We start from the raw sequence: 26,210 nt of genomic DNA, 5'->3' as shown, positions 1-26,210 counted from the left end.
GCCTGCAGGGTTGATGGTGAGGGCACTGGGCTGGTGACAGGGCCTGCAGGGTAAGGCAGCAGTGTACAGTGATGGTGAGGGCACTGGGCTCGTGACAGAGCCTGCAGGTTTAATGGTGAGGGAGCTGGGCTCGTTACAGAGCCTGCAGGGTTGATGGTGAGGGAGCTGGGCTCGTTACAGAGCCTGCAGGGTTGATGGTGAGGGAGCTGGGCTCGAGACAGAGCCTGTAGGTTTAGTGGTGAGGGAGCTGGGCTCGTGACAGAGCCTGCAGGGTTAATGGTGAGGGAGCTGGGCTTGTGACAGAGCCTGCAGGTTTAATGGTGAGGGAGCTGGGCTCGAGACAGAGCCTGCAGGTTTAGTGGTGAGGGAGCTGGGCTCGTGACAGAGCCTGCAGGGTTGATCCCCAGCGGGGCGGGGCACTCACATGTCCCACAGGTCCTCGGGCACGGTCACGGTGACCTTGTGGAAGGAAGCGCGGGACGAGGGCCGGTTGGGGTTGACCGGCCGGATCCGCTCGGACGTGACAATCTCGTTGTAGGTGGCGTCACAGGCGGCGTACTCGATGACGTAGAACTGGAATAAAAAAAAAAAAAATAAAAAAAAAAACACCGTCAAAGCATACCGGGTAACAGAAACTACTGCACAGTGATTACAGCAAAGACAAAGGATCCATTTCTCAGCATTCGATAGCAACAAACAACCGCAATCAACATCTACGAAGGCACCAAACGCACGAGAGCCTTGGCTTAAATACGGCCCAACGCATAGACACACATTAAAAAGCCATGAAAACCAACATGCATGAATATGATTGCTCCGCGTCGTCTTCACCATTAGAGCCGCTTACAAGCTCTTCGCAACCGGGCCTTAGAATGCTCTTGATTAAACATTCCAAAGCTGATGTCACAGTCACTTCTGGCAACTGAAAGCAGTGGAGTTCTAGAACACCGACTTGGAATGTTGAAAAACAAAATTCCAGGAAACCTACTCTTAATCAGTGGGTTAAATCAGTGAAGCCAGCAGGTGCAGCGATCGCTTGGGATGAAAACCTGCATGCCCTCTGCCCTGCATGGCCCATGATTGGGCACCACTGCCTAAGAGAGTTTGAGTTACACTTGAACCAGATTAAGGTCAAGTGCCCTCAGCAGAGGGACATTACGCTGGCTAAAGCTACTCCAGGTTTCTTAGGGTTCTCTGTGCATAAACACCAGCTAATCACTAGAATACAGGTCTGCAGTTGACTGGTCAGCCTCAACTCTCCCGTAGCGGGCAAAGCAGCATGGTGCGTGGAGAGTGTGCAACAGCACTGTGCAAATGGCAGAGTGTTAAGTTAAACTAATAATAATAATACAGTTCGAAAAATAAAATAAAATAAAAATAAAAAAAGCAATCACAACACCAGCATGCATTTCACAAAACACAGAACTCCACAGAACAGAATGGGTAACAAAAAGCAATGTGCAAACATTGTCATTTCACTTCATCACTTTCATAAAACAAAATGAACAAGTTTATATTTTTTTAAAAATCTTTAAAATTTCCATTTGTTTTTAATCCAGGTCCTTTCTAAGAATACGGAAGGCATTTCAGATGGCAGTTGCTCTGAAGCAGAACCTGAGCCGCAGACACAGGCTGCGCCAAGCGGTGCAAAAAGGGCGAGAGGACCACAGGGTCACACACTGCTCAGAGAGGGGGACGTCCCGAGCCCCACCCTCAGCAGTCCGGGGTGGGGGGGGGGGGGTCCAACCCCCAACCCCCCCGCCCCAGAAGCTGGAAGACCAAAGGTGAAGCGAGAGACGGGGGTGTGAACGGACCCCGGCTCTCACCACCACGCCTCCGCGCCAGGGGTTCATCTGAAGCAGCGCAGCGCAACACATGGGACGCTGGCGTTAGCGCGGCATGCCCAGGCCACTTTTAGCCCGCGGCATTGGCGAGCCGCGGTGTTTACTGAAGAGAGGACCGTGGGCCGGACTGGAGAGGCCTGCCATGTGAAGACCAGCGCACAGTGACCATCTAACTGCCCCCCCGTCCTGCCCCCCATCCACTCCGCCCGAGACGCACAGCGGCCCCACACCGTTTCCATGCCGACCCCACGTGCCCCCGAACCCTGACTCACCAGTCCCTGACTCACCTCTCCCTTCATCATTCGAACCCGGGCCAGCCACCAGCCACAGGGCTCCTGCTCATTGGCTCTGGAGTACACCTGTGTGGAGAGAGAGAGAGCATTACACCTGTGCACAAGTGCAGGGTGGGGGAAGGAATGATGGGGGAACAAGAGGAAAGAAAAAGAGAACAAGGGGCAGTAGATATTTACGGTTGCAATCAAATTGACCTCAGTCCCTTAGTTCATTAGGTGAAAATCACTTCAGGTTTTTTTGTTTTTTTTCTTGGTTATTCTTTGGTGACTGTTTTTACCTTACAGCCGTCATGGTAAGCGCGTCCTGTATTCTTTAAAACCAGTCTGCAAAGAAAACTTCCCTTCTGGGGACAAGAAACTATACAGAACACGTGTGCTCTTTCCAGAAATGTCGGGGGGGGGGGGGGGGAAAGATAACGCAACACAAGCCTGTGACAAAGACTGGCTAGTCTGAGGACTGGTAACGCAACACAAGCCTGTGACAAAGACTGGCTAGTCTGAGGACTGGTAACGCAACACAAGCCTGTGACAAAGACTGGCTAGTCTGAGGACTGGTAACGCAACACAAGCCTGTGACAAAGACTGGCTAGTCTGAGGACTGGTAACGCAACACAAGCCTGTGACAAAGACTGGCTAGTCTGAGGACTGGTAACGCAACACAAGCCTGTGACAAAGACTGGCTAGTCTGAGGACTGGTGCATTCAGCAGTCACAGCACGCCAATGGCCGTCAGCCCCCACAAGAGCCCCATCTGTGCACCAGCTATACGAGTTTAATCAGGTGCCACTGAGACGATTAATCTAAAAAGCACACCAAAACTCTAACAAAATGCATGAGGGCTCATCAGCAGGGACACGAAAGGAACACTTTAAGATCCATCAGTTAGCTCTGGCCTGCCCTCTTCAACTCCCAACTCTTCTAGCCTTATTAAGTCTTAAGTCTTCTGCTGCTGTAGCCTATCCACTTTGAGGTTTGACGCGTTGTGTGTTCAGAGATGCTCTACTGCATACCACTGTTGTCATGTGAGGTTATTAACTGGCTAAACCTGTGGTATTGGTTGCTGATCCCTGCTTTAGAGGGCAGGGAACTCAAAATATTATTACACATCAAAAATTGGGGTAGTTTTTATATAGGACAATACAAATGTCCATGCAAACCTAAAACTACTTGAATTGGGAGTTTCAGGAAACCTATTAGCTCAAGGAATTTTGGCAGGCCTTAAGCTCCAGCACCACTGTGGTTGAGATGCCACCACCAATGCCTGATTTTTAGCCAGGAAAAACCTTGTTAACGGACCACAAATTGACTGCTTTGCAATGGCCATCTCAGTCTCCAGAGTTGAAATCAATAAAAACTGTGGTCTGATTTGAAGATCCAGAAGAGTGAAGTAAGCAGTACGAAGGAGAAGTCAGACCCCCCCCCGCACTGATGACTCCATATTACACTTGCAAAGGGAGGATGGAAATTGGGTAGCAATAACAGTGACAGAAATTTTTTAGGGGAAAAAGTAATTTAATTAATACTAATTCATATTAATTAAATAACTATTTCTCTCTGAGCCATTCTATTAGGACATGGATTGCTCATCTATTTGAGCACACAACATATCTCAGTATTCTGCACTGCTTATTGCATACAGCCTTCACTGGTCTCCTCCATCAAGGGGTGCATTTTTTCTGGAGCACCTCCTTCATCCCACAGCAAGTCACAAAAAGAGGAGGCTATGGGGGGTGTAGCGGACCTACCTCCACTTCATCTCCCTCGCCGATGTCTTTGTGGTAGTCCGTGGGGGGGGGCAATCGCACATCGCAGAAAGGCAACTGCCGTTCAGGCTGCCAGCTGTTTGAGAGAGACACACACACACACACACACACACACACAGTCAGTCAGCTCCCTAGTGACGTTATCACAGGGGAAACCTGTCACCTTTCACACCCTGACACTAAAGGGCTTTAGACTGCTCGCAGCACCACCGACACATCCACCAAAGCCCCAGAATGCATTTCACCTCGCTTTGGCAGAAACCCTGGCCCGTTTACAGACACACAGAGTGCCAATATACACTTTATGAGAAGAAGCGTTTTTTTTCGATCACCTTTTTATCACCCGGTCTAGACGGGGCCGATTTGCGCTTGGACCAGAATTGGGTTCCACAGAATAAAACTCATTTAACATAACGACTAGGTCAAGCTACACTGAACTACGGGCATCATAATATCACCATAAAAACTAGATGTGCTTCGACTAATTTCTCAAGCCATTACATAATCATGAGGCCGAGAAGCCAGATTACGTTGAAGAACCTAGTTCGGGCACCAATCATTTTTTTCCTACTTTTCCAACTGGTGTTGGATGTGTGTGCAACATGTCCAACCAAGCACTTTCCCCCAGGTTTTTAACTGTACAGTGGGCCAAATGAACATACCATGCAGGGAACAATGGAATATGAAGACTTGCAGCCCTGTTCTCCAGGGTCTAGATTTGCATAACCAAATAAATCTGAATGAAAAGAAATTAGTTCCACAAGATACCGGTTACACAAGTGTGTTCCAGCGCAGCGCTATACAGGGCCATCCCCAATATTCTGGGGTGCTTTCTCCAGGAATACAGTCCTCCTGATCAATACAGATTTTAAATGACAGGCAGCTGGGTCCTAACAGCAGGGGGGGGGGGGGGGGGATGGTTAATAACAGAACGATTCCAAGAATGGCAAGGGCCACTTTCCTGTTGGACCCCCCCCCCACACACCCCCCGCCTGGGCCCTTCTCACATACCTCTGCGACTATTTTTAGGGACTGCCCCAGTGACAGGCAGAGCCCAGCAGATAGGGGCGAGAGAGGGACCCAATGGGGGAGAGGTGTGAGGGGGGGGGGGGCTGGGGACACCACGGGCCAAATTGTGGGCGAGAAAAGCGGGGGAAACTACCCAAATAGATCGGGCGACAGCTGCGACCCTCACGCAGGTGGTGAAGCACGTCAGCCCCTCTGCCCGAGTTCGTCATCCGCGACGGGAACGCACCCGTCGGCTGACCCCCTTAGGAGGGGGCGCGGAGAACGCCTGACCCCCTGACCACCATGTGGCCGTTAGATCACCGTGCCCTAGACCTCCATACTGTAGGTCGTCATCCAGGTGTTCAGATACATCATTTGAACAAGCTACACAATGAGGTTACAGTACGCAGGTCGTAAACGCTGTACCTACGTGGGCGCCCTGAACAAGACAATTCGGCCAATTACTGAACGCACGCCTCTGCAGGCCAGACACAGGTAAAGTCAACTTACTTGTTTTCAAATACTATCGTGAGCGAGTCTTCGTGAACGTCCTTTATGAATGCCTGCAAGGGTGGGGGGGGGAAACAAGAAAGTGCGTTAGGTTCACGTGATCAATCAAAATACCACACAGGTCCCTGCCAAGGCAATAAACCCAGCTTTAGGCCAAATGTATAAAAGTAGCATCGAGAAAGTGATTACAAGTGGGAAAAGAAAAGATTTCTGACGGAGCAGCCATTTTAATGTCACTGGTGACCAGCGCTGTACTCAAAAGCAAAGAGCCCCGAAAAAGATCCGTTAGTGAGCACAAGGATACGGACGGACGGACGGACAGACACTTACACGGGACTTTGGTGCAAAATGCTAACTTTTGTGTGCATCTCAGAGAGAGCAAGAGAGTGAGAAGCGCGAGTCTACCATGTGTACACGTATGGGGAAAACAGAGGTATATGCTTGTACATGTAGAAACATGCCTCATGGCAGATATGCGTGGCTAGTGGAGTGGAGAATACTAGTTGGGGAGATTGAGTGAGTGTGTGTGTGTGAGAGAGAGTGTATAAAGATAGGAGTGACTCCTCCTAGAAATCTGTTCCTCGTCAATCATGGCCGTTCCACAAATCTATCACAGAGTGCTATTAACCGTCCCCAGACCCAGGGGGAGGGGGTGCCACCGAGGCCAGTGACATGGCCTTATTTGGGACACAGGGAGCTGTGGGCACTCAGCAGGGAGGTTGAGACCACAGCCCAGGAATCTGTCCTACCAGAGAGGGCAGATTCAACCCTTGGACGGTTGCAGCAGTTAAAGCGGGCGTACACACACACACACACACACACACACACACACACACACACACACACACACACACACACACACACACACACACACACACACACACACACACACACACACACACACACACGGTGCCGTCTTAGCAACAATTTAATGTAACTCAGAGCAGGAAGGGGAACGGGTGAGAAGCACCTCAGCGGGGGTGCGGTAGACACGTTTCCATTTGCCCGGACCCACCCCGTGCACACTTGCTCCTGTTCAGCCTGCAGGACACGTGCAAAGCTGGCCGAAGGGGGCGGGCCCGGTGACACGCGAGGTTACACGCGTGGCCCCACCTCTCGGAGCGTGAACGCGGATGACGGACGCCTCCTTAAGGAGTGACGTCACTCCACCGTCACGCCACCGCACGCTGGAACCCGGCACAAGCGCCAACCACCCTCCCAAACACTACATCTGCCCAACTGCCATCCTATTCTGACCAACTGCCATCCTATTCTGACCTACTGCCTTCCTATTCTGACCTACTGCCTTCCTATTCTGACCAACTGCCATCCTATTCTGACCTACTGCCATCCTATTCTGACCAACTGCCATCCTATTCTGACCAACTGCCTTCCTATTCCGACCAACTGCCTTCCTATTCTGACCAACTGCCTTCCAATTCTGACCAGTCAATAGCTTCTCAATCTCTTACTCTGGCCTGCGGATGCCAGCCCTACCTACAGCACGGAACTCATCACCCCCAAGGCCTGTGGCAGCAGATCCGGTCCCCATGGTAATGGAAACAAACCTATGAAAATCACTCGCTGTGTGTCTTTAACGTCTGAGGAAGAGAAGGAAATATTATGAAAAACCCTCATAAGAATATGGCTAAGAACAGGGGGGGGGGCTGTCCATATAGCACATGAACATACGTGTGGAAGTTCTGTCACACCGACACTGAACAGCCTGGCTTTTCAGGGGAGCTTCTGCACGTCTCGCCCCTCCAGATTCACCCGAATTAAGCACCTGGTGACAGACCGGGTCAACATTCGCCCTCACTCAGGCCGACGTCATCCGAACCAAACACCATCAATGACCACAAGCAACCGGCTCTCAGGGTCCTGAGGGTCGCAGCCTTTCCTATTAAAGGGATGGACGGCACCCTGAGCAGTGACGACACTCCCAAAATGAGAAAAGAATCACGGAGGGGATGAATGAACACCAACAAGAGCTCAGAGGGGAAACCTGATCGATCCTGATCAAAGCTCATTTTCTGACAAGTGCTGGGGTGGAGGGACGGTTTGAGCTGCGGGAATATCGACAGACAGACAGACAGACAGAGACACAGAGACACAGACAGAGGTTAAGAACAGGACCCAAATTGGACATGTTACTGTGAGCAGACCACACGGGCAGTGCTGAAGAAAGGTGGAAGGAGCACTTAACCAGGAGGAGGAGAGGGAGAACAGTTTGTAGAAGAAAGGGGGTGAGAAGTGGAGGATAAAGTGGTGAGTGAGTTCAGAGAAGATGAAGGAAGACGACAAATGTAGTGCTGGGAGAGAAGTGAAAAAAGAAAGGAGGAATGGAGGAGGAAGAATGGAGAGAACAGGGGGAAGAGGGAGAGGGAAGAACAGATGACAGGGGGAATAAGCAAGGAGTAGGGAGAGAGAGGAGAAGCGAGGTGTTGCAGAGCAGGGGAAAGGGGAGGGGAAGAGGAGCGGGGGTTGGGGAGCTGAATGTCACCATGTGTATCACCTGCTCCCCCAACACCTGTTTCTGTTCTTCAGCACGGTACCGAGCATGTTCACCGTTACGCGTTAAACATGCTTGTGAGCACCAAGGACAAGCCCTCAACTCAACCCAATGGAGGAGGACCCAATATATTACACACAACCAGAAATTTCCTAAATGCTATCCATCACTGGTGTTTTTTTCTGCTGCCTTTTTTGGCAATAGCTTTTGTGCCAAGCTTGCAGAGAGCAAGTTTGCCCGAGTGGAAATGCGGGAGACAGCCTCTCCATGGGGCCACAGACCACCACAGCACACACGCAGGTTCCTGGCGGTGTAGCTATCCCCCGAAGCTCATGCACTGCCATAATCAAATATCACTCTGTGCGCTAGGGCGAAGCCAGCACTACTTCGGCAAAAGGCAGCCAGTGAGCTTCTGGGGACTGGGTGGAGTGCAACAAAGCAGCAAGAATTTTAGGCTGGGTACTGGACGAAGGGTGCAGCACAACCTCTCAGTTCAGTGGTGTCCTGACACCACGTGACTATGAAGGTACCACAACACTAATCCTAGAAATAATCAAAAACTACTTTCAACCCTGCCGTTGACTCCCATCATAACTTATCCACCTTAACTCAAGTGTGCGCATACTAGTTTTGATAAACAAACGCCATCACTCAATAAGCACACTAATGTCAGCCACCTACATGGCTACCACAAACGAATCTTACTTGCAGGGTAGCCGTGTTGCGTGTTTTTGTGTGTAGTTAACTAGCTAGCATTTACCTACATCGGACACTTGCGTTTCAGAAATAGCATCCCCTCACTTTGATTTTATTAAAACATAGCTTGCTGTGTTGGCAAGTGGTCAACCACCGCGAACCAGAGCCCTGTTAGAACAAGGAGTGCCCTCATAAAAATACGTAGCTGTAGCCGCCAGTTTATAACATATATTAGCTTATATAAGAATTCGCCCACTGACGTTACTCGATACTGAAACCGAACACAACAACAGGCCATGACAAGCTGCCCCACAAGAGGCTAACCCTGACCTGCCTTGTTAGCAAGCTAAACCACGCTAGCTAGCTACCTTAATGTTACTTGGGCCTTTTCTGGGCGAAGCATCTTAACTGAAAACAATTAGCTAAATACAAAACTATTCGGCGTACTGGCAATTCCCTTGCTCATCCATTGGCCTGCAACATATCTGTACTGAAGTTAAGGGGTTTCATCCTTGTTTTTTTTACCTTATAGAAGGCCCCGTTCGAACCTCGCACCTCCACCGCCAGCCCATCCATCGTTGTCGTTGCTTCCCCACGACTGTGTCTCTCCGTTGCCGCTCCGACTCCGAGCGCGTCCGGCACCGGCCCCAGCTTGGCTGGCCCGTCGCCGCTCCCCGGCCGCTTGAGGATTTCCAGTGTTTCGGATTGAGGGGGTAGGGGCAAAGGTGATAGGGTGAGGGAAAGGGGTTAGGTAGAAATATCGATAACGTCTTCCAGGCGGTCAGGCTTGCTACCCAACGATGTTAGCACTTGATAGCAGGGAAATCAACCAGCTAGCTCGCCAGTTACGGAGCAAGGTGATGTTGCGTTGAGGGGCACGACGCTGGTCCACTTTAGCTTGCTATTTCGTTGGCTATGTGAATGAGGTATTAACAAATAGCTAGCTAACAGGCTAGCAAGCTACCCAAAATTACCGACACCTTGATTACCCTGGTTGGTAGCGAACGTTGTATCAAAACGATTAAATGTGGCAGATTAGGACTCCGGGCAGAAATACATATATGTATTGGAGCTATTTAATTTCGTTGGTAATCCCGTTTTGTAAATCTAAACGTAAATGCAGTGAAGCCTCCTCCCAATAGCAATTTCAGCGTAGTATCACCCGGCAGCTCCAGCAACTCCGCCTGCCCGTCCCCTCAAACGCACGCCGACAGAGTGAGCCAGCGAGAGACTGAATGACCCTCCAAGATCCCACCCCTCGGTCCACCAGCAGGCGCTCGAAATTACACGCACATTCTCCATTGGTCAATCGGTTTGCCTTTCATCCACAACTATGCTTGTTATTGGTTAATAGCCAAAGACTAGTTTTGGAACAACCCCTTTGTTGAGATTGTGGTCTGTAATAGTCTTGTGATTGGTGTAATTGTCTGTCTGCTGCATTGGGGTCGAAATTGATTGGTTCTTGTCTGGCCAATTCTGTCACCGCTGAGCTATTCCGTAAAAAAAAAAAACGCATTCCGACGTTGTCTGAAGTGTTTATTAGCAGAATTGTCAGGGATTTTTCTGACACGAAAGGCTGGGAACCGGTGTTAAGCTTCAGAACCAAATTATTACCACATTTTAAACATAAATATGAATGTAGGAAAAGCAAACAATACATGTATGTAGAAAGCAAATTATATTTATATTCAACATGGGGTGGGTTTCATTCATTTCAGGGTCTGGCAGAAAGATGTAGTTGATCAAACAGGTTAAGTTGGAGAAATAAATGATGATGGTACCTTGGTAGGCAATACACATTTGCAGGGCCATGCACTTGTGCGATAAAGGAGACATAGGCTGAGGACATTTTTGATTTTTTTCTGGAAAGGGGAGAGAAAGACAGGGGTCTGCAAGTGGGGCCAGTGTGGTTGAGGTTGACAGTCAGGTTACTATCAGAACATTGCTGCTAAGACTGGGGAGGTAGATAAGGAGAGGTGTGTTCCAAGGGCACGTTGGGGTGGAAAGGAACTGTTGGAGTGGTCAGGCAGCATCTGCAAGGACACCAACCACCCGTGTAGGAGTTGCTGCAACCAAGGCAGAAGGCAGTGGCTCTCTGGGGAGCAGCTAGCTACTGGCTATGGAAGGGTATGGAAGTGGTTTGCCAATTCCAGCTCCAATATCACCGTGATATTGTTAGGACTTAGCCAGGATGCCCATAGCCAGAAATAGAGTGACTGTGTGGAATTTCAGGAGAAACTATCAAAGTTGTAACAGTATCTAACTTGATCTTTCTTGCAATTTAATCAAACATGAATATTATGCTTCCTAAAATACCCACGCAGGTGCACTGCCTAGAACCCTGCGCCCCATGAAAATACATTGTTAGTGAGCAAGCTGCACGCGTGTCAATATCCTCCTGAAACTCCACAGAAAACGTTTCAGTCGGCTTATTTTAAAAATATTTTCAGAAATACTATTTCTTTTAATTTTTTTAATGAAAATCGTCCCTTTTACATTATTGGCATTTGGCCAATGCTCTTATCCAGAGCGGCGTACAGTTGATTAGAATAAGCAGGAGACAATCCTCCCCTGGAGCAATGCAGGGTTAAGGGCCTTGCTCAAGGGCCCAATGGCTGTGCAGATCTTATTGTGGCTACACCAGGATTAGAACCACTGACCTTGCATGTCCCAGTCCTTTACCTTAACCACTATGCTACAGGCCGGCCCTTGTCGCAAGGTTCATGAGATTAAGACCAGAGACTTGTGTCCCCTACAGGGGACTGAAATGCATTGCAGGATCTGTTGATATGTTACTCTCCGATTGCTAAAGACCATTAACCATTAATCGTTTGAAAATGACAGTAACGACAGATTGCTTTTTCTTTTATGTTATAATGTCCCCTTCTATAGGTTCAGAACATTTTTGACTCCCTTCAACCTAGGCTCCCCTGAAGCATTATCACTTTTCATTGAATTTTGACTTACAACTATGTTTGTGAAGCATTTTTACAGAGACACTGTCACAAAAATGCTTCACTGTGGAATTAGACCAAAACCCAGGCCTATACCCCCCTCATAAAGCAGGCAATTTAGGTAAAAAAAGAAAAAGAAAGAAAAAACTCTCCAGTGGGGAGAAATCTCCAGACATACTCAGCTAGAGGGGGAGGTAGGTACGGTGTAATAATTAAGATAGAACGAGCGGTAACAGAAATGTAATGAGGGACATGACAGAGCAGACAATAAAATGGGTTGGGGAGGTTACAGTCAGGGGTAGTTAAAATAGGTGGTAAAATAGGCAGTCCAAGCAGAGAAATGTGTACTTGTATGCAATTCTGATGAGCAGAGTGATGCACAGGCTTCCAGGTTGAATCATGGAATTTGTGGCATACCTATCCCCAGGTACTCGGAACGTCCCAGGGTTTGTGAAATACAGATGATATATTATATATTTTTTTATACATATTTATACATATAAAAAATATGTTTTGTAGAAACTTTGGCAGCATAATCATGTGCTAAACCCTCCACCAGATGGCAGGATTACCTAACTTAATTTCTCTTGGCAACCGGGGCGGAGGCCAAATTTTTGCTTTGACTTTTAGCCTAGTGCGGAATGCACTGGGCTAAATGTAATGTGTAAATTCCCCAGGTGCAGAGTGGGCCCTTTGAAGTCTGACTTTTGCGCCATTCAAGCCACATTATGTTAGAGGAAAATGCGAGTTTAGCACAGTTGTTGCATCATACATGCACTAATACAAACAGTTTATGTTGCTCACATAATTTTATTACTTCCTAATTTAGGTGAGAGACACTGGAACACAGACATATAACTATTTATAGGCTCCTCTGAAAAGCACAAATGCACAGAACTGGAACAGTTGTTTTTGTTTCTCTCCTCCAAAATTCCAATGTTCCACTGTCACTGCTTCTGATGATCTTTTTTCCTACACGGCACAAGCAAATATAAGAAGCTGCCTGCGTGTTACCCGATGAGCTCATAGTAAACCTAACAATAGTTAAGGACTATTTTTTGGCAAACACTAGCAATGATTAAAATAAAGGCATAACTGCTGAAGGCAGCTGCACTATGTGCACAGATTGTGGAAGCACTAAAGAAATGGGAAAGGGAAGCCAACCGACCAAAAGCCACCGTACTCCTTATAAAACGAGGACAGTTTTCTTCAACTGCTGTGAACCCCCTGGCATAGTTGGTTACTTCCATAGCTCTGGGTTGTGTGTGCAACTACAGGGTAAGTGTGCATGTATAAACTGTGAAAATTATCGGTTTTAATTAAACTCTTACACAGCTTGATATGAATCCAGCAAGCATAAAGTTTAAAAGATGCAAAGCTGCATACGGACACAGTTCAGCCGCAGGCATACGTGGCACACTGACACACTATTTGCATTGCAATTTTAATAACTGAAGTACAGCATGTTCCACTGTGGTCTGAATTCAAACAAGGAGCCAGCAGCGGCCTCAGCTTCAGGGTATACCACAGTTGTGCAACCTTCCTTTGTGGGCGGCCTGTAGCATTGAGGTACGTGACTGGGACACGGAAGGTCGGTGGTATGAATCCCAGTGTAGCCCCAATAAGACCCGCACAAGGCCCTTAACCCTGCATTGCTCCGGGGTAGGATTGTCTCCTGCTTAGTCTAATCAACTGTACGTCGCTCTGGATAAGAGCGTCTGCCAAATGCCATTAATGTAATATAATGTGCTGCTTGTCTTTGGTGAATTTCTCACTGCCTCATTTTTATGAATTCATTTTCTTTTAAACCATTATGTGTCTATTTAGAAGAAAAAAGATTATTTTCATGATGGTACAGTGAAGTCCATAAGTGGTTTGGACAGTGACACATTTTTTGTTGTTTGTACTCCAGCACGTTGGATTTTAAATAAAAAAGTAAAATAAAAAGTTTAAAGTTAAAGTGCAGAGTCACATAGTCTCCCCAATTTTAGGGGACCAGAGATAATTGGACAATTGGCTTCTTGGACAGGTGTGTTAGGTTTCATCATTAATCTGTGCATAAAAGCAAAAGGTCAAGAGTTGATTCAAGGTGTGCCATCTGCATTTGGAGTCTGTTGTTGTCTTTCAACATGAGGACCAAAGAAGTGTTCATGCCAGTAAAGAAGGCCACCAGAATAAATTAATCATAGCCAAAAAATGAGGTATGTCAGAATAAAATGTTTGGTACATTGTTAAGAGGCAAGAACACACTGTTGAGCTCAGTAAACGACCTGGTAGACCATGGAAGACAACTGAAGTTGGTATGGTACTGGATAACTGAAGAATCATTTGAATGGTGAAGAAAAGCCATTTTATTCAAATTTTTTTGCCATTTTATTTTATTCATTATTATTTTTATTTTATTTTATTATTTGTTCAACAGGTCAAAAATGCTCTCCAGGATTTAGGTGTAGTGGTGTCAAAGATGACCATCAAGAGAAGACTATGCCAGCATAATCTCAGAGGGTTCACTGCAAGATGCAAACCCCTAGCAAGCCTCAAGAATAGAATGGCCAGGTTACAGTTGGCAAAAGTTCTTGAACAGAGTGTTATGGACAAGATAAAGATAAACCTGTACCAGTGTGATGGAATGAGGAAACTGTGGAGAAAAAAGGACTGCTCATGATCCATACCACCAGCATACCACCTCACATCTGTAAAACATGGTGGAGGTTGTTATTATGACTTGGGCGTGTATGGCTGCCACTGGAACTGGCCCACTTCTGTTGATTGATGATGTCATTGCTGACGGCAGGAGCAGGATAAATGCCGAAGTATTCAGAAACATCTCGGATACCCAGCAAATGCATCAAAACGGATTTGACGATGCTTCATCAAGCAGCAGAACAACGATGGAAAACGGCCAAAACAACCAAGTGGGGGAAAAAGTGCAATGTTCTTGACTGGCCAAGTCAATCACCTGACATCAGTCCTTCACACTTCAGGCAGATTGCAAAGAATTTCCAACAACATATTGAATGTGATTACTTTATTGTCCAATTCGTGTTTGTACCCTAAAATTGGGCAGACTATGAATAAAAATGGATGTAATTCCTACACGATTTACCCAATACGGATATAAAAACCCTCAAATCATTGAATTGAAAGTTTGCACGTTAAACACATTGTGATTGTTTTATTTCAACTGTTTGTTTGCTGGAGTACAGAGCAAAAACATAAAAATATATATATTTCAACCGCACTTTCATGCATATTCTATTATGAATACATTGCAATTATCCAATCTATATTCAATGTACGCAGTTATTCACAACAAACAAAACATAGCCCTGTTTCGTCCCAACATATTAGTGCTGCTTAATTGGATGTCAGAACGGCAGTCTCTGACCTCCTTCAAGTGCAGACTGAAGACCCATCTCTTCTGGCAACACCTTTCCCTCCCCAACTCACAATCACCGTGATTAGCCTTAGACCGTAATGGAACTTATGTATAGATAGCGTTACTTGCATAGGTATTGTTGTTTTTATTGGCTGTTGTATTGTTGTATTCTAGCTGCCAACTGTGGTATGTAAGTTGATTGTACTCTTCAAGGGTTCTGAATTTCTGTATGTTTACACTAGGACTCGGAACTGTACTGTCCTCTCAGGTCCACTTTTGCACGTGTTCTTGTGTTTGATTTGCACTTTGTTGTACGTCGCTCTGGATAAGAGCGTCTGCTAAAAGTCACGTAATGTAATGTAATAATGTAATGTAATAATGTAATGTTAATTCGTAGCCCGCGCCACGTTCTTCCACTTTGAAGTCAGGCTAAGCAGGACAGTCTGGTTGAAGCAACAATATTTCGTAAAATGAGATCTCAATTGTGAAAGCCCAAACCTTTCCTGAGAAGCAGACTATCATATTTCAGTGGACATTACAACAGGGCGGCGACCTTAAAAGCAGAGTCATAGCCGCGTAATGTCTGGGAAGTCGTTGATTCAATAATGCTGAATTCAAGACATGATTTTTTAAGCAATTACTTCAAGGACGAATACGAGGGAAATTATAAGGTAAGGCGAAACACCAAAATATTATTAACCACCAGTTTGACTTCATTAAATTACAACGAATTCAACGTGCGAATTTTACAATGCGAGGAAAAAGAAAAGGCAATCTGTCGTTACAGTCATTTTCTCTAAAGCTATGATCTAATGGTATTTAACAATCGAAGAGTAACATATCAACAGATCCTGCAATGCATTTCTGTCCCATGTAGGGGACACGAGTCTCTAGTCTTAATCTCATGAACCTTACGACAAGGGACAATTTTTATAAAAATAAATAAAAATAGTATTTCTGAAAATATTTTTTAAATAGGCCGACTGAAACTTTTTCTGTGATATTTCAGGAGGATATTGACTTGCGTGCAAGTTGCAGCGACAGTAAACAGGAAATAACAGCGTTATTCACTGCGCCATAGTTTGATTCTTAATGTAATTGTCTTGCGACCTGCCCTACTACACCAGCGCGCAATTTGGCATTACACGACAGCACAGATTTAACATTTTATTTCTCATCCGGTTTTGTTGTACTGCGGGCAGTGAGTGCACAAACACACATGCGGAATTAGGCTACTGATTTGTTTTAATCACATGCAGAGACGACGGCAGCCGAAGCAGATCCGTATCAGTGATGATTGCAGACTTGATGAAAAAACATCACACATCATAACCCCAATAAGCATTATATGTTATCCGAACGTCAAGACCTTCGTTGCACTTAAAGGTAACTTGTGTTTATGAAGTTTTTGCTGTGCTTATACCGAATGGGCTTTTGGATATGTCGCAGATACTTTTTTAAATGTTCTTTTTCCTTACCTTGCCCTTTTAAAGTTACTTTAGGCCTATAAGCATAGTGGAAATTGTCTTCTTTCCACGATATTTTAAAGACGAGGACAGAACTGCTTTTGTTCATTTATTTTTATTTTTTTCATTTTTAAGTTTGTCAATTGTGTATTCTACACTAATGGGGCACCCATGGCAGTTTGAACATGGTAATCGCGATTAGAACCTACTCAAGGGTTTATTCCGTTTTGATCGACTATCTGGTCATATTGGATTAAGCTACATGTAGTTTCTGACCGCACATTAGCAGAACACATAAGCAGAGCTATGTTTGCTCATGGCCTTTCTGCACCGTTTAAGCTGTAACGTTTGATGTCAATAATTTAAAAAAAATTCTTGATATGAAAACCAGTTTAATTAAATTTTAAAACTTTGTAACCAATTGGTTTCATGCGAAGCAGCGCTGCTGTATCAGTTTTGTGTTTCTCGGTTATGACACCTCACCGCGTTTTTACGCATCCTTGCACTTGCACACTATTATGCTTGGCCTATTATAATGTAGCTACTTTGTTGACTCTTCGACTCTTTGGAGTATTTGTTTCGTAACGTTAGTGTGCTACTATGCTGCTTATATTTCAGCGATCATATTATGTTCGTTGTTGGTATGATATTCCTGTATTGCTGCTACCTTTTGTTTCTGCTGAATGTCTCCAAATGTCGCATGCCTGTCTGATGCGATACTTTGAAACTGCAATGTGTTGATTGATTTTATGGGGTATTTTTTGGTTTGTTGTTGTTCTATTTACCAGCTCAGATTAAAATGTACAGTGAGCTCGGCTTTTACATAGACATATCTGTATTTTTTATTATTATTGCGCATCTGGGGAGATTGCATTTGGAGTCAGTAGGCACACCAACATGAGCAGTAGAGAACAAACTGGCTGAAAAACAACTGACAGAAAGGAAGAATTCATTACGAGAGTATAAATGATCTGATAATTATCAAGGATGTGTGGATGGACCGCAGGACTGTCTCGTGCTCCTACAAGGCGGTTGCAGTAGCAACGGTTTTTGTAAAAGCTTTTGTATCAACTGAAAAAATCAGATCAGCAAGTACATTTTGAGGTGCTTGCATGACGGAAAGATTCATAATGGGTTAGTTGCATCAATCCTTTTATGAGACGTGGTGCGACCAGTAAGGCAGTTGACACGGCCATTTGCGATTCTCCCTATGTGGGGATTCGCTCCCTGCAATTGGTCTGTCACAGTCCCTTCTCTGTTTCTTATTCTCCCTGCTTTCTGTCTATCCAAATACAGCATTAATTAAAAATAATTAAATACTCTCTTAACTTGCAAAAGTGTTGCAATTCTGTTGTAATAAACTTTAATGATAAAGTTTGCATCTTAAAAACAGCTAAAAAAGAAGAAGAAGCTTTTTGTGTAGGTCATTCATCTTGGGTCCTCCATGGTTGATGAATAGCATATTGTTTTTGTGTAACTTCAACCATATTGTTTATGTTCAGTTTAGACTAGTCTATTATTTATGCCCAGCCAAGAAAGCAAATGATTCATCATTTAGCGATGGCAGTTGGTCATACTGTCTTATTACAGTATGAGGAAGTGAAAAGCAGCTTGTTGTGAGAAAAAGAGAAAAACAAAGGAAATTGATGCTGAAATGAAGATAATTATCAACCTGACAGGATGCCATGAAAACAAGCTATGGTTTCACTGCAGTCCCTTTCTCATAGCTTGTGCTTAATATCTTTCTCAAATCCAGTAAACACATACACTCAGTCAGCAATTTAATAGGTAGACCTGTACACCAGCTTGTTAATGCAAATATTTAATCAGCCAATCATGTGGCAGCAACTAAATGTATAAACACATGCAAACATGATCAAAGGGTTCAGCTGTTCTTCAGACCAAATGTCAGAATGGAGAGGAAGTGTCAGAATGGTGCCAGACAGGGTGGTTTCAGTATCTCAGAAACTCTGATCTCCTGTGCTTCTGAAAATCTGCACTTTAACCAAATGTGAATTGTTTGATTACAAATCTAAAAATTGTGCTACACACATCCAACCAAAGAAAGAAATATGTCTTCATCCCAAGATGTAAATACAATGCTCCAGTTGGGTAATGGCCAACTGTGCTACTTTTGCACGTAGCTGGCACTGAAAGCTGGTGCATCTTTCTTTCTGTACAGCTATAATGCTAATTCAGCTATGTTGGATCTCTGCTGAGTTTGTGACACTGTACCTCTTAAACCTCTTAAGATTTGCGATGTGATGAGCTGAAACTGGCAACCTTCTAAAACTCACCACCTGAGATTTTAAGTTGAATCGCTGGCAACGGAGAGTGCTGGCATCAGACATTCTGAGAGGGGTTGTTCACACTGCTGCAACACAATCTAAAACAGCTTTGTTGCATCGTGAATCTCTGGTCTGACCTGGGCATTACCCTCACAGTGATGTCTTCCTGTACTGTTTTTTTCCCAGGTTCAGAGTAAGGCTGTAGGGGTGACACAGCCAGGCTGGTGAAGATGCCCAGTTGTGGTAACATGTCCCAGTACTGCCCAATCATCCAGGAGATGATGAACAACACGGCTGGGAAGTCCTCGGAGCGGGCCTTGAACATGGGCGTGGTGGTCGCGCACGGTCTGATCTCCTCCTTCGGCATCCTGGAGAACCTGCTCATCCTGTGGGTCATCGGCTTCCGCGTCCGGCGGTCCGTCATCAGCATCTGGATCCTCAACCTGGCTGCTTCTGACCTCCTGGCCACCGCCTCCCTGCCCTTCTTCACCTACTTCCTGGCCCAGGGCTTAACCTGGAAGCTGGGCACAACCTTCTGCAAGGTGCACTCCTCCATCTTCTTCCTCAACATGTTCCTCAGCGGCTTCCTGCTGGCCGTCATCAGCCTGGACCGCTGCCTGGTGTCGCTGCTGCCCGTCTGGTGCCAGAACCACCGGGACGTGGGCCTGGCCACACGCGTGTGCTGGGTCGTCTGGGGCTTGGCCCTCCTCAACACCGTGCCGTACTACCTGTTCCGCGACACCATAACCCGCTGCGACAACCACACAATCATGTGTTACTACAACTTCCGCCAGCTTTCGCCGCCCGAGGCCGACTACAAGGCGCTTTGCAGGAGTCGGCAGGACGCCCTGGCCATCAGCAAGTTCCTCCTGTCCTTCCTGCTCCCCCTGCTGGTCATTATCGGGAGCTACGCGGCGGTCAGCGCCAGCATCGCTCGACGCGGCCACCGTCGCACCTTTCGCTTCTTCCGCCTGGTGGTGGCCGTGATCGTCACCTTCGTCCTGTGCTGGGCCCCCTACCACACGTTCAGCCTGCTGGAGGCGGTGGGGGACTACAACCCCAGCCTCCGCCGGATGGTGGCCCGGGCCCTGCCCGCCTCAGCCAGCCTGGCCTTCCTCAACAGCGTGCTCAACCCCCTGCTCTACGTCTTCAGCTGCCCCGACTTCCTGGCCAAGATCCGGCAGTCGCTGGGGGCGGTGCTGGAGAACGTCCTGCAGGAGGACCTCGGGGAGCTGGCCCGGCGACGCAGCACCGCCCAGTCCTCCGTGAGCGCCAGTGAGCTGCTGCTGAAGGGACCCCACTCTCGCCCCACGCCGAGCACGAAGACGAAGGACAAGGAGGTGGAGCACCCCAGTGTCTTTTGAGCAGAACGCCGACCCACTGCTACCAGTGCAGTCCTGCATATTATCTTCCTGCTTATATACCTACCTATATTTACCTACACCCATGAATGTAAATCTCTCAACTTTGGGGGAGGGAGGGAGGGGGGGGGGGGGGGGTCAACAAGCAGGACATTTTCTTGAGGTTTCTTTTTTGGTGGGGGGTGCACTAACCCAATACCCACCCAAATCATTATAATATTGGCAGGACCATTTGACGATTTTCCTGAAGTTGGGGGGTGGTGGAGTCGAGGTAATTTCGGAATAGGTGAGTGTTGTGTAGCCTCTGTCCCCCCCTGGATCTCCATCCATGCCTACACTGAGCAGTTTGCCCTTCTATGTTCTGGAGGTCCAGGCATATCACTGCCGGTCTGTGTGTCCAGCTGAGGATCCATAGGCACCCTCCAGCTGAGGGACAGGAGGAGGATTCGACACCCCAGAGAGAACATTGCTAAGTCACACACCAAATAGCAGTGATGTGAGGAGACTGAAAAAGAATAGAAATGCTAATGCTAAAAAAAAAAAAGAAATTGTGGTAATTAGAGGTTATTTAATGTGTGGGTGTAAAACCCCACGCTAACCCAACGACGGAATTTAGCGAGGGCTGAAGGTATCAGCGGCGGCACGGATGGTGCAGTGGGTAGCACTGCCGCCTCACAGCAAGGAGGTCCTGGGTTCGAATCCCCGTCGGCCGGGGCCTCTCTGTGCGGAGTTTGCATGTTCTCCCCGTGTCTGCGTGGGTTTCCTTCGGGTACTCCGGTTTCCTCCCACAGTCCAAAGACATGCAGGTTAGGCTGATTGGAGAGTCTAAATTGCCCATAGGTATGAGTGTGTGAGTGAATGGTGTGTGTGCCCTGCGATGGACTGGCGACCTGTCCAGGGTGTATTCCTGCCTTTCGCCCAATGTATGCTGGGATAGGCTCCAGCCCCCCTGCGACCCTGTTCAGGATAAGCGGGTTAAGATAATGGATGGATGGATGGATGGATGAAGGTATCAGCGTGCTCGTCCTTCTGGTGTTGCTGAAAGAATACTAATAGGGTTAAAAATTTGTGGCCCCTATGCGGAGAGTCTAGATCAGCCAATAAATAAACCATGATACAAAGACAGGAGTACCACTCTGCCTTCCGCTCTTTACTGGTCCGGGCTGACCAAGAATCTCCACAATAGGGCCAATATATTCACCTTTGTTTATCTGACTCCATTTTAGAATAATAATTTAGATTAGTTGTCCACATTTAGTGGATGTCTTATTTATAATTTTGACTTGATCGCTATAGGAATCCTGTACTGAGAAGAACTCGCTGAACAATCCTCTGCTGGTACCACCGCATGTCACATCGCGCGTTATGTGCACGTCTCACGAACTGACTAGCTATCTGTAGTCATTACAGAGGTCGCAGGAATAGCTACTCTCGGGTATATCTGTTTACAGCCTAGGGACCTAAGCAGACCAACATAGCTACGGCTGTGCTCAACATGAATGAACTACCATGCGGAGGCGAGGGATTTACCAACATAGGTCTACGGGTGCTATACGCCGTGATACAGTAAGTGGAAATAATCATTCTCCCTAGACCAGTTTGAAGGGGTAAACCACGCATTCCCTGTATAACATTAAGTGTCAGTAAGGAAAACCAAACAGATCAAGTTTTAACAATTTTATTTTACCAGGCAGGTTACATACGTAATTACATACTAGTTCCAAGTCAAAAAACATTACAACGGAAACCAAATTACGGAGTCTTAAAAGTCATACCTGGTAATAAACGCTACATACGGGAGTCTGGCTACAGACACCCTGTACGTAGAAATTATGTGCACGGTGTGCACGGGAGAGACGGATTGCATCCTCCCAGATTGCTTAGTTTACTGTCCTTAAATCCAAAATCTGGCCTTTGATGTTAACCCTAAAAATGGGTCACCCATCTGTAATTTGGAGCCACGCCTCCCCAGGAAACGCAGGGGGGTTGAGGCACATGGCTTTCACTGGAGCAGAGCTCCACACAGTTTCTCTCTGGTTCCTGGTTGGTTATGATGTCCAGGGTTTGCTGTTGCAGAAATAAAACCATTGCACCAGTCGCACTGAAACAATCAGAATAATACCAAACATGAATATTATCTAAACTGACTTTGTCATGAAACATCCAGTGCTGTACACATCATTTAGTGACTAAGTAAAAGAGGAAGAGAGCAATAAAGGGGGGGTTCAAGAGAAGGTCAGGGCCTAGCAGGAAGTATTTCCTCCCAACCTCTCTGACGGCTGGAGGCCTGAGTCTTCCCCCACAGGCTCCTGCCCGTATGGTGCGGAGATAGTGGGGGTTAATGATGCATGCTCCTGGGTTAATTTACTTCACAGCCACATATTCCACAATACCAGAGGAAGCCAGCAAGCTGACCAGCCCTGAGTGATAATGCCAGATGTTAATAATTTCCGCCTTACATGGGTCTGATTCGAGAGAGGGAGAGGTGAAACAGAGAAATGTAGAGAGAGAAAAAGGAACAGATCTCGAACAGACAGAACAGTTTATCTTTAACCTGCATGAGAGGAGGCTCCTCTAAGACAACAGGTGAAACTGTGCTTCGCCAAAGCTGAAAAAGAAAAAAAGAACATGCATATCATACATAACACATACGTATTTCGTTAATGTCATAACATCATAACAATGACTGTTCCCCTGCTCCGGGAAAACAGCGCCCCCGCTCGTGAGGCAAACGCATTTTTAATTCACTAGGCCTATATATTTCAATGAGAGACCTTATAAGGCATAAAAGGCATTGATTGGATATTTGTGGGTTTATGACACGTTTTTGAGCCCACCCGTGAAGCATGCTTCACTAATGTCTTCTAATCATGCGCGCTCTTGTGCTCGTTCTCGACATGATGATTGACATTAAGTTTAACCAATCAAACAGTTCAACTCAGTCGGCACTCAGTCGGACAATTTTTAATTTTTGGGTTGTAATGCGCTTGCGTGCTTGTATTGAGAATTAAGATCGAGTTGAAGTGATTATTATAGAAATTATTAGAATTGTAATGGTTGAGGCGTTGTCTGTGTTGTGTATATTGTTGCAAATAGCTGAGATTTTTTATTATTATTGTCATTACTAGCATTTCGAAATTCCAAGACCAATCGAAGTCTAGAGAAAGACTTCAGCTAGCTTGCTCGACGCTGTTAGCCTCGTATTAACGAATTCGGCTGCATTCATTTCATTTGGATTTTAGAATTGGAAGAAAATGACATCTACGATTACGAGTGAAGGTGAAAACATCCTTGTCTAAAGAGCACATACTAGTAAAAGGCGATAAAAGAATGCCATTTTTCGGCGGTGGAATACTGAACCTACTAGTACCAGTGTTATGCAGGATAGCCTCTATTAAATCTATATCTGGTTAGTCATAATTAAAAATTAATAGCGTCTATATAAAACGATCTGTATACGTGCGTGACAGGTTGCTAACGAGAGACTGCCCGGTTCGTAGTCTCTCGTTAGCAACAGCTTCGCCACCACACTGTCACTGGAAGTAGGCGAATTTCTTATTTATTCCTCATGAAAGTTGCACCGTTTGTAACATCGTGAGCTAACTTGGTGTTTGGAACACGGCGATTCTACGTAACATGTCTATGTTTTCTTCATCCATTTTATTTTTGAGGTAACTTGCTGTTCTGTTCACCTTACTCCCCTAGTCTTTCCATGATAGCTTGGTAAACGTTTATATCACGGACTGTAGGTAAGCGAATTTAACTTTATTTATTTATTTATTTCCCTATCCCGTCTACAGGCTATTTAATAATTATACGATTCCCACTTCTGACATTTTCTCGATCGCCTTCAGTGGACATAGTTTTGTTAATATTAATATTTACTTTTTTAATATGTTCGTGACTTAACACCGCATATTTTAAGTAACATTTCCCGTTGAAACTGTTGACACAGTGTACCTCACCCGCACAGCTGATGGAATGTTTACGTGGCTTGTTACCGGCGATTACAAGGTATTTCTTGGCGTGCTTTTTAAAGACTGGTTGTATCGTTTAAAAAGAATCGTATAGGATAGAAAAATAAAAGCAACCCGACCAGTGTATGAAACATGATGACGGCCAAGTTAAAGACTGTAGAAGGATATAAGTCGGAAAGAACCAGAAAAAACGGTTAGACCAAAAAACAAATTATCTTTTTTATTATTATATATTTATGTTTGGCAATATCCACTCATTTGTTCTGTAGGAAGGAGTAGCCTATTGCTGCTGCAGAAAAATAGTTTTTGGGAAATAAAAGCTATGGCAATTCTGTTCTAAAATTAGTCTTCTTTCCATAAAATACAAAAAAGTATTAATAAGAGAATCAATAAAAAATCTCATCAGAAAGCGGAATCAATAATGGCATATAAATAATGGATAACATCTTAATGATCTCCATCCCTACAGGTCAGTGGTGAGTTAGATTAACCATTTGTATCAGGATGACACCATGCATCTCTTTATAATCCTTATCACAAATATGTAGAAACCGGTTAGATAAGCATCCCAGGAACTTTATTTTATAGGCATATCATTACATTGCTAATTCAGGCCATCTAAATTTGCTCTGGGTAGAATTCAGATAAAATTCTGTGAATATTGTTTCCAACAACCAATGTCTAAAACATTTTCTCAGGTCATCTTTCTTGGGCCAAAAATATGATATGGATGCATAAATGTAACCTCAATATCCATGTATTCTTCATCTATTGTATTAGCCAGTCCAATCAAAAAAACAAACAAACAAAAAACATAATAGCAAACTAACTTTTTCAAACTAAAAAATTGGATGGTTTAACATGTTGATCTTACAACATGCCCGAGAAAGATGACAAGTGTCTGGTACTTCATATCAGCATCCTCTGTACCATTGAAGTACCAACAACTTTTTCAGCATAACGATCTGAAACGTATGGTGTCATCCTGTTAGAAATGGTAGGAAGTCCATCTCAACCATCTTCACTCAACTGCAGTACACAGTTAAGTGCAATATGTGCCCCCTCAGTTGTTTGCTTTAAAAAAAATTTTTTTTTTTACAATATAACGCCTGATTACAATGTTACATTATTTTGTTTATCTATTGGATATTCATAGGTGATCGATAGTGAGCAGAGTATATGACTCCCTTTAATTGTATTCTGTTTTGTGTTCATTATTTAAGAGAAGGTGGTTCAATGATTGATTGATTGTGAATTGATTGTGATTGTTAAACCCGTTTAACAGGCTGCATATATATGGCTGTGTGATGTGGTCAGTTTTATCACTTCAAAACGGCCTAGGTCAACGGGTAAAGCATGGCACTAACGGGTTTGATTTTCTCGAAGGGTGATGGTGGGCTTCTTTCACCAAAAATTCTGGCCAGCAGCTGCGTCTGATCTACATTGTCATCTAGTCGCTTGCAGAATGTGGGGTAAGGCTGCAGCCTGGAGCCTCCTCTCTCAGTCTCATACGCTCAAGCAACGGCTCTCGTATTCTCAAGCCTGGTACGTGGGGGGTGTCATACTAAGGTAGCAGCAACTACAGAGGGACAAAATATGCCTGGCTATTGGATTTTCTGACAGGTGAATCCAAAATGCAAATGCTGCGTTAAACGTTGTGGTTGGCTTGGCAGCTAGCTATAAACCGGCTCTGTAACGCATTTTACGTTAAGAAGTATAGCTGCCTATCTAACTAGACAGCTAAGTAGACAAATGCTGCGCTAAAAGTTGTAGTTGGCTAGGCAGCTAGCTTGCTAACCGGCACTGTAGCGCGCTAATTTTACGTGAAGAGGTATATCTGCCTATCTAGCTAAACCGCTAAGTAGACAAATGCTGCGCTAAAAGTTGTGGTTGGCTAGGCAGCTAGCTTGCTAACCGGCACTGTAGCGCGCTAAGTATACACATAATACAAATAGAAAAACTGACTGACAACCCATGTGTATTTGCTTCATTTTTCACGTTGTGTATACCTAAATGACTATAGACCAGCCTACTCCTGACATTTGACAGGTGGCTTCCTGTCCTGGCAGAGGCGAAATGAGCGAAATCTGTTTCAGTCGAGTGAAGTCGAGTAGGTTTTTTTGGTGATTGACGAAGGGGAGTGTGCAGGGGATTTTACCC

The 26,210-nt window shown here is 45.5% G+C and overlaps 2 protein-coding genes across 4 annotated transcripts in view; one reads left to right on the top strand and one right to left on the bottom strand.

Moving 5' to 3' along the window:
- fxr2 (FMR1 autosomal homolog 2) overlaps positions 1-9,845 on the bottom strand; it is a 21,688-nt gene extending 11,843 nt beyond the window's left edge. Inside the window, exons 1-5 of one of the 2 annotated variants that reach the window (XM_061234220.1) lie at positions 9,151-9,845; positions 5,418-5,470; positions 3,882-3,975; positions 2,117-2,203; positions 425-573 (exon numbers count right to left, since the gene is read on the bottom strand). In XM_061234220.1, the coding sequence (XP_061090204.1) occupies positions 425-573; positions 2,117-2,203; positions 3,882-3,975; positions 5,418-5,470; positions 9,151-9,201 (434 nt within the window). In that variant the 5' untranslated portion in view covers positions 9,202-9,845. The remainder of the gene's footprint in view (positions 1-424; positions 574-2,116; positions 2,204-3,881; positions 3,976-5,417; positions 5,471-9,150) is intronic. The other variant, XM_061234221.1, reaches the window with a different exon arrangement.
- A 5,684-nt stretch (positions 9,846-15,529) lies between these two features.
- LOC133124368 (prostaglandin D2 receptor 2-like) lies at positions 15,530-20,155 on the top strand. Of its 2 annotated transcripts, XM_061235509.1 has the most exons (3): positions 15,540-15,629; positions 16,218-16,344; positions 18,899-20,155. In XM_061235509.1, exon 3 carries the CDS (start codon positions 18,943-18,945, stop codon positions 20,074-20,076), a length of 1,134 nt encoding a protein of 377 aa, XP_061091493.1. In that variant the 5' UTR covers positions 15,540-15,629; positions 16,218-16,344; positions 18,899-18,942; the 3' UTR covers positions 20,077-20,155. The 2 variants fall into 2 exon arrangements, with proteins under 2 accessions (XP_061091494.1, XP_061091493.1); XM_061235510.1 differs by lacking the exon at positions 16,218-16,344 and having other exon boundaries at positions 15,530-15,629.
- Positions 20,156-26,210: the final 6,055 nt, after the last annotated feature.

Source organism: Conger conger, chromosome 3, assembly GCF_963514075.1.
Source record: "Conger conger chromosome 3, fConCon1.1, whole genome shotgun sequence".
NCBI classification, from domain to species: Eukaryota; Metazoa; Chordata; class Actinopteri; order Anguilliformes; family Congridae; genus Conger; species Conger conger.
Note: the sequence above shows the minus strand (reverse complement) of the source record. Positions and strands in the feature narration are given on the sequence as shown.

What these genes read in the sequence shown, in the direction of transcription:
- LOC133124368 (XM_061235510.1), top strand. Translation starts at nt 18,943, where the DNA reads ATGCCCAGTTGTGGTAACATGTCCCAGTACTGCCCAATCATCCAGGAG.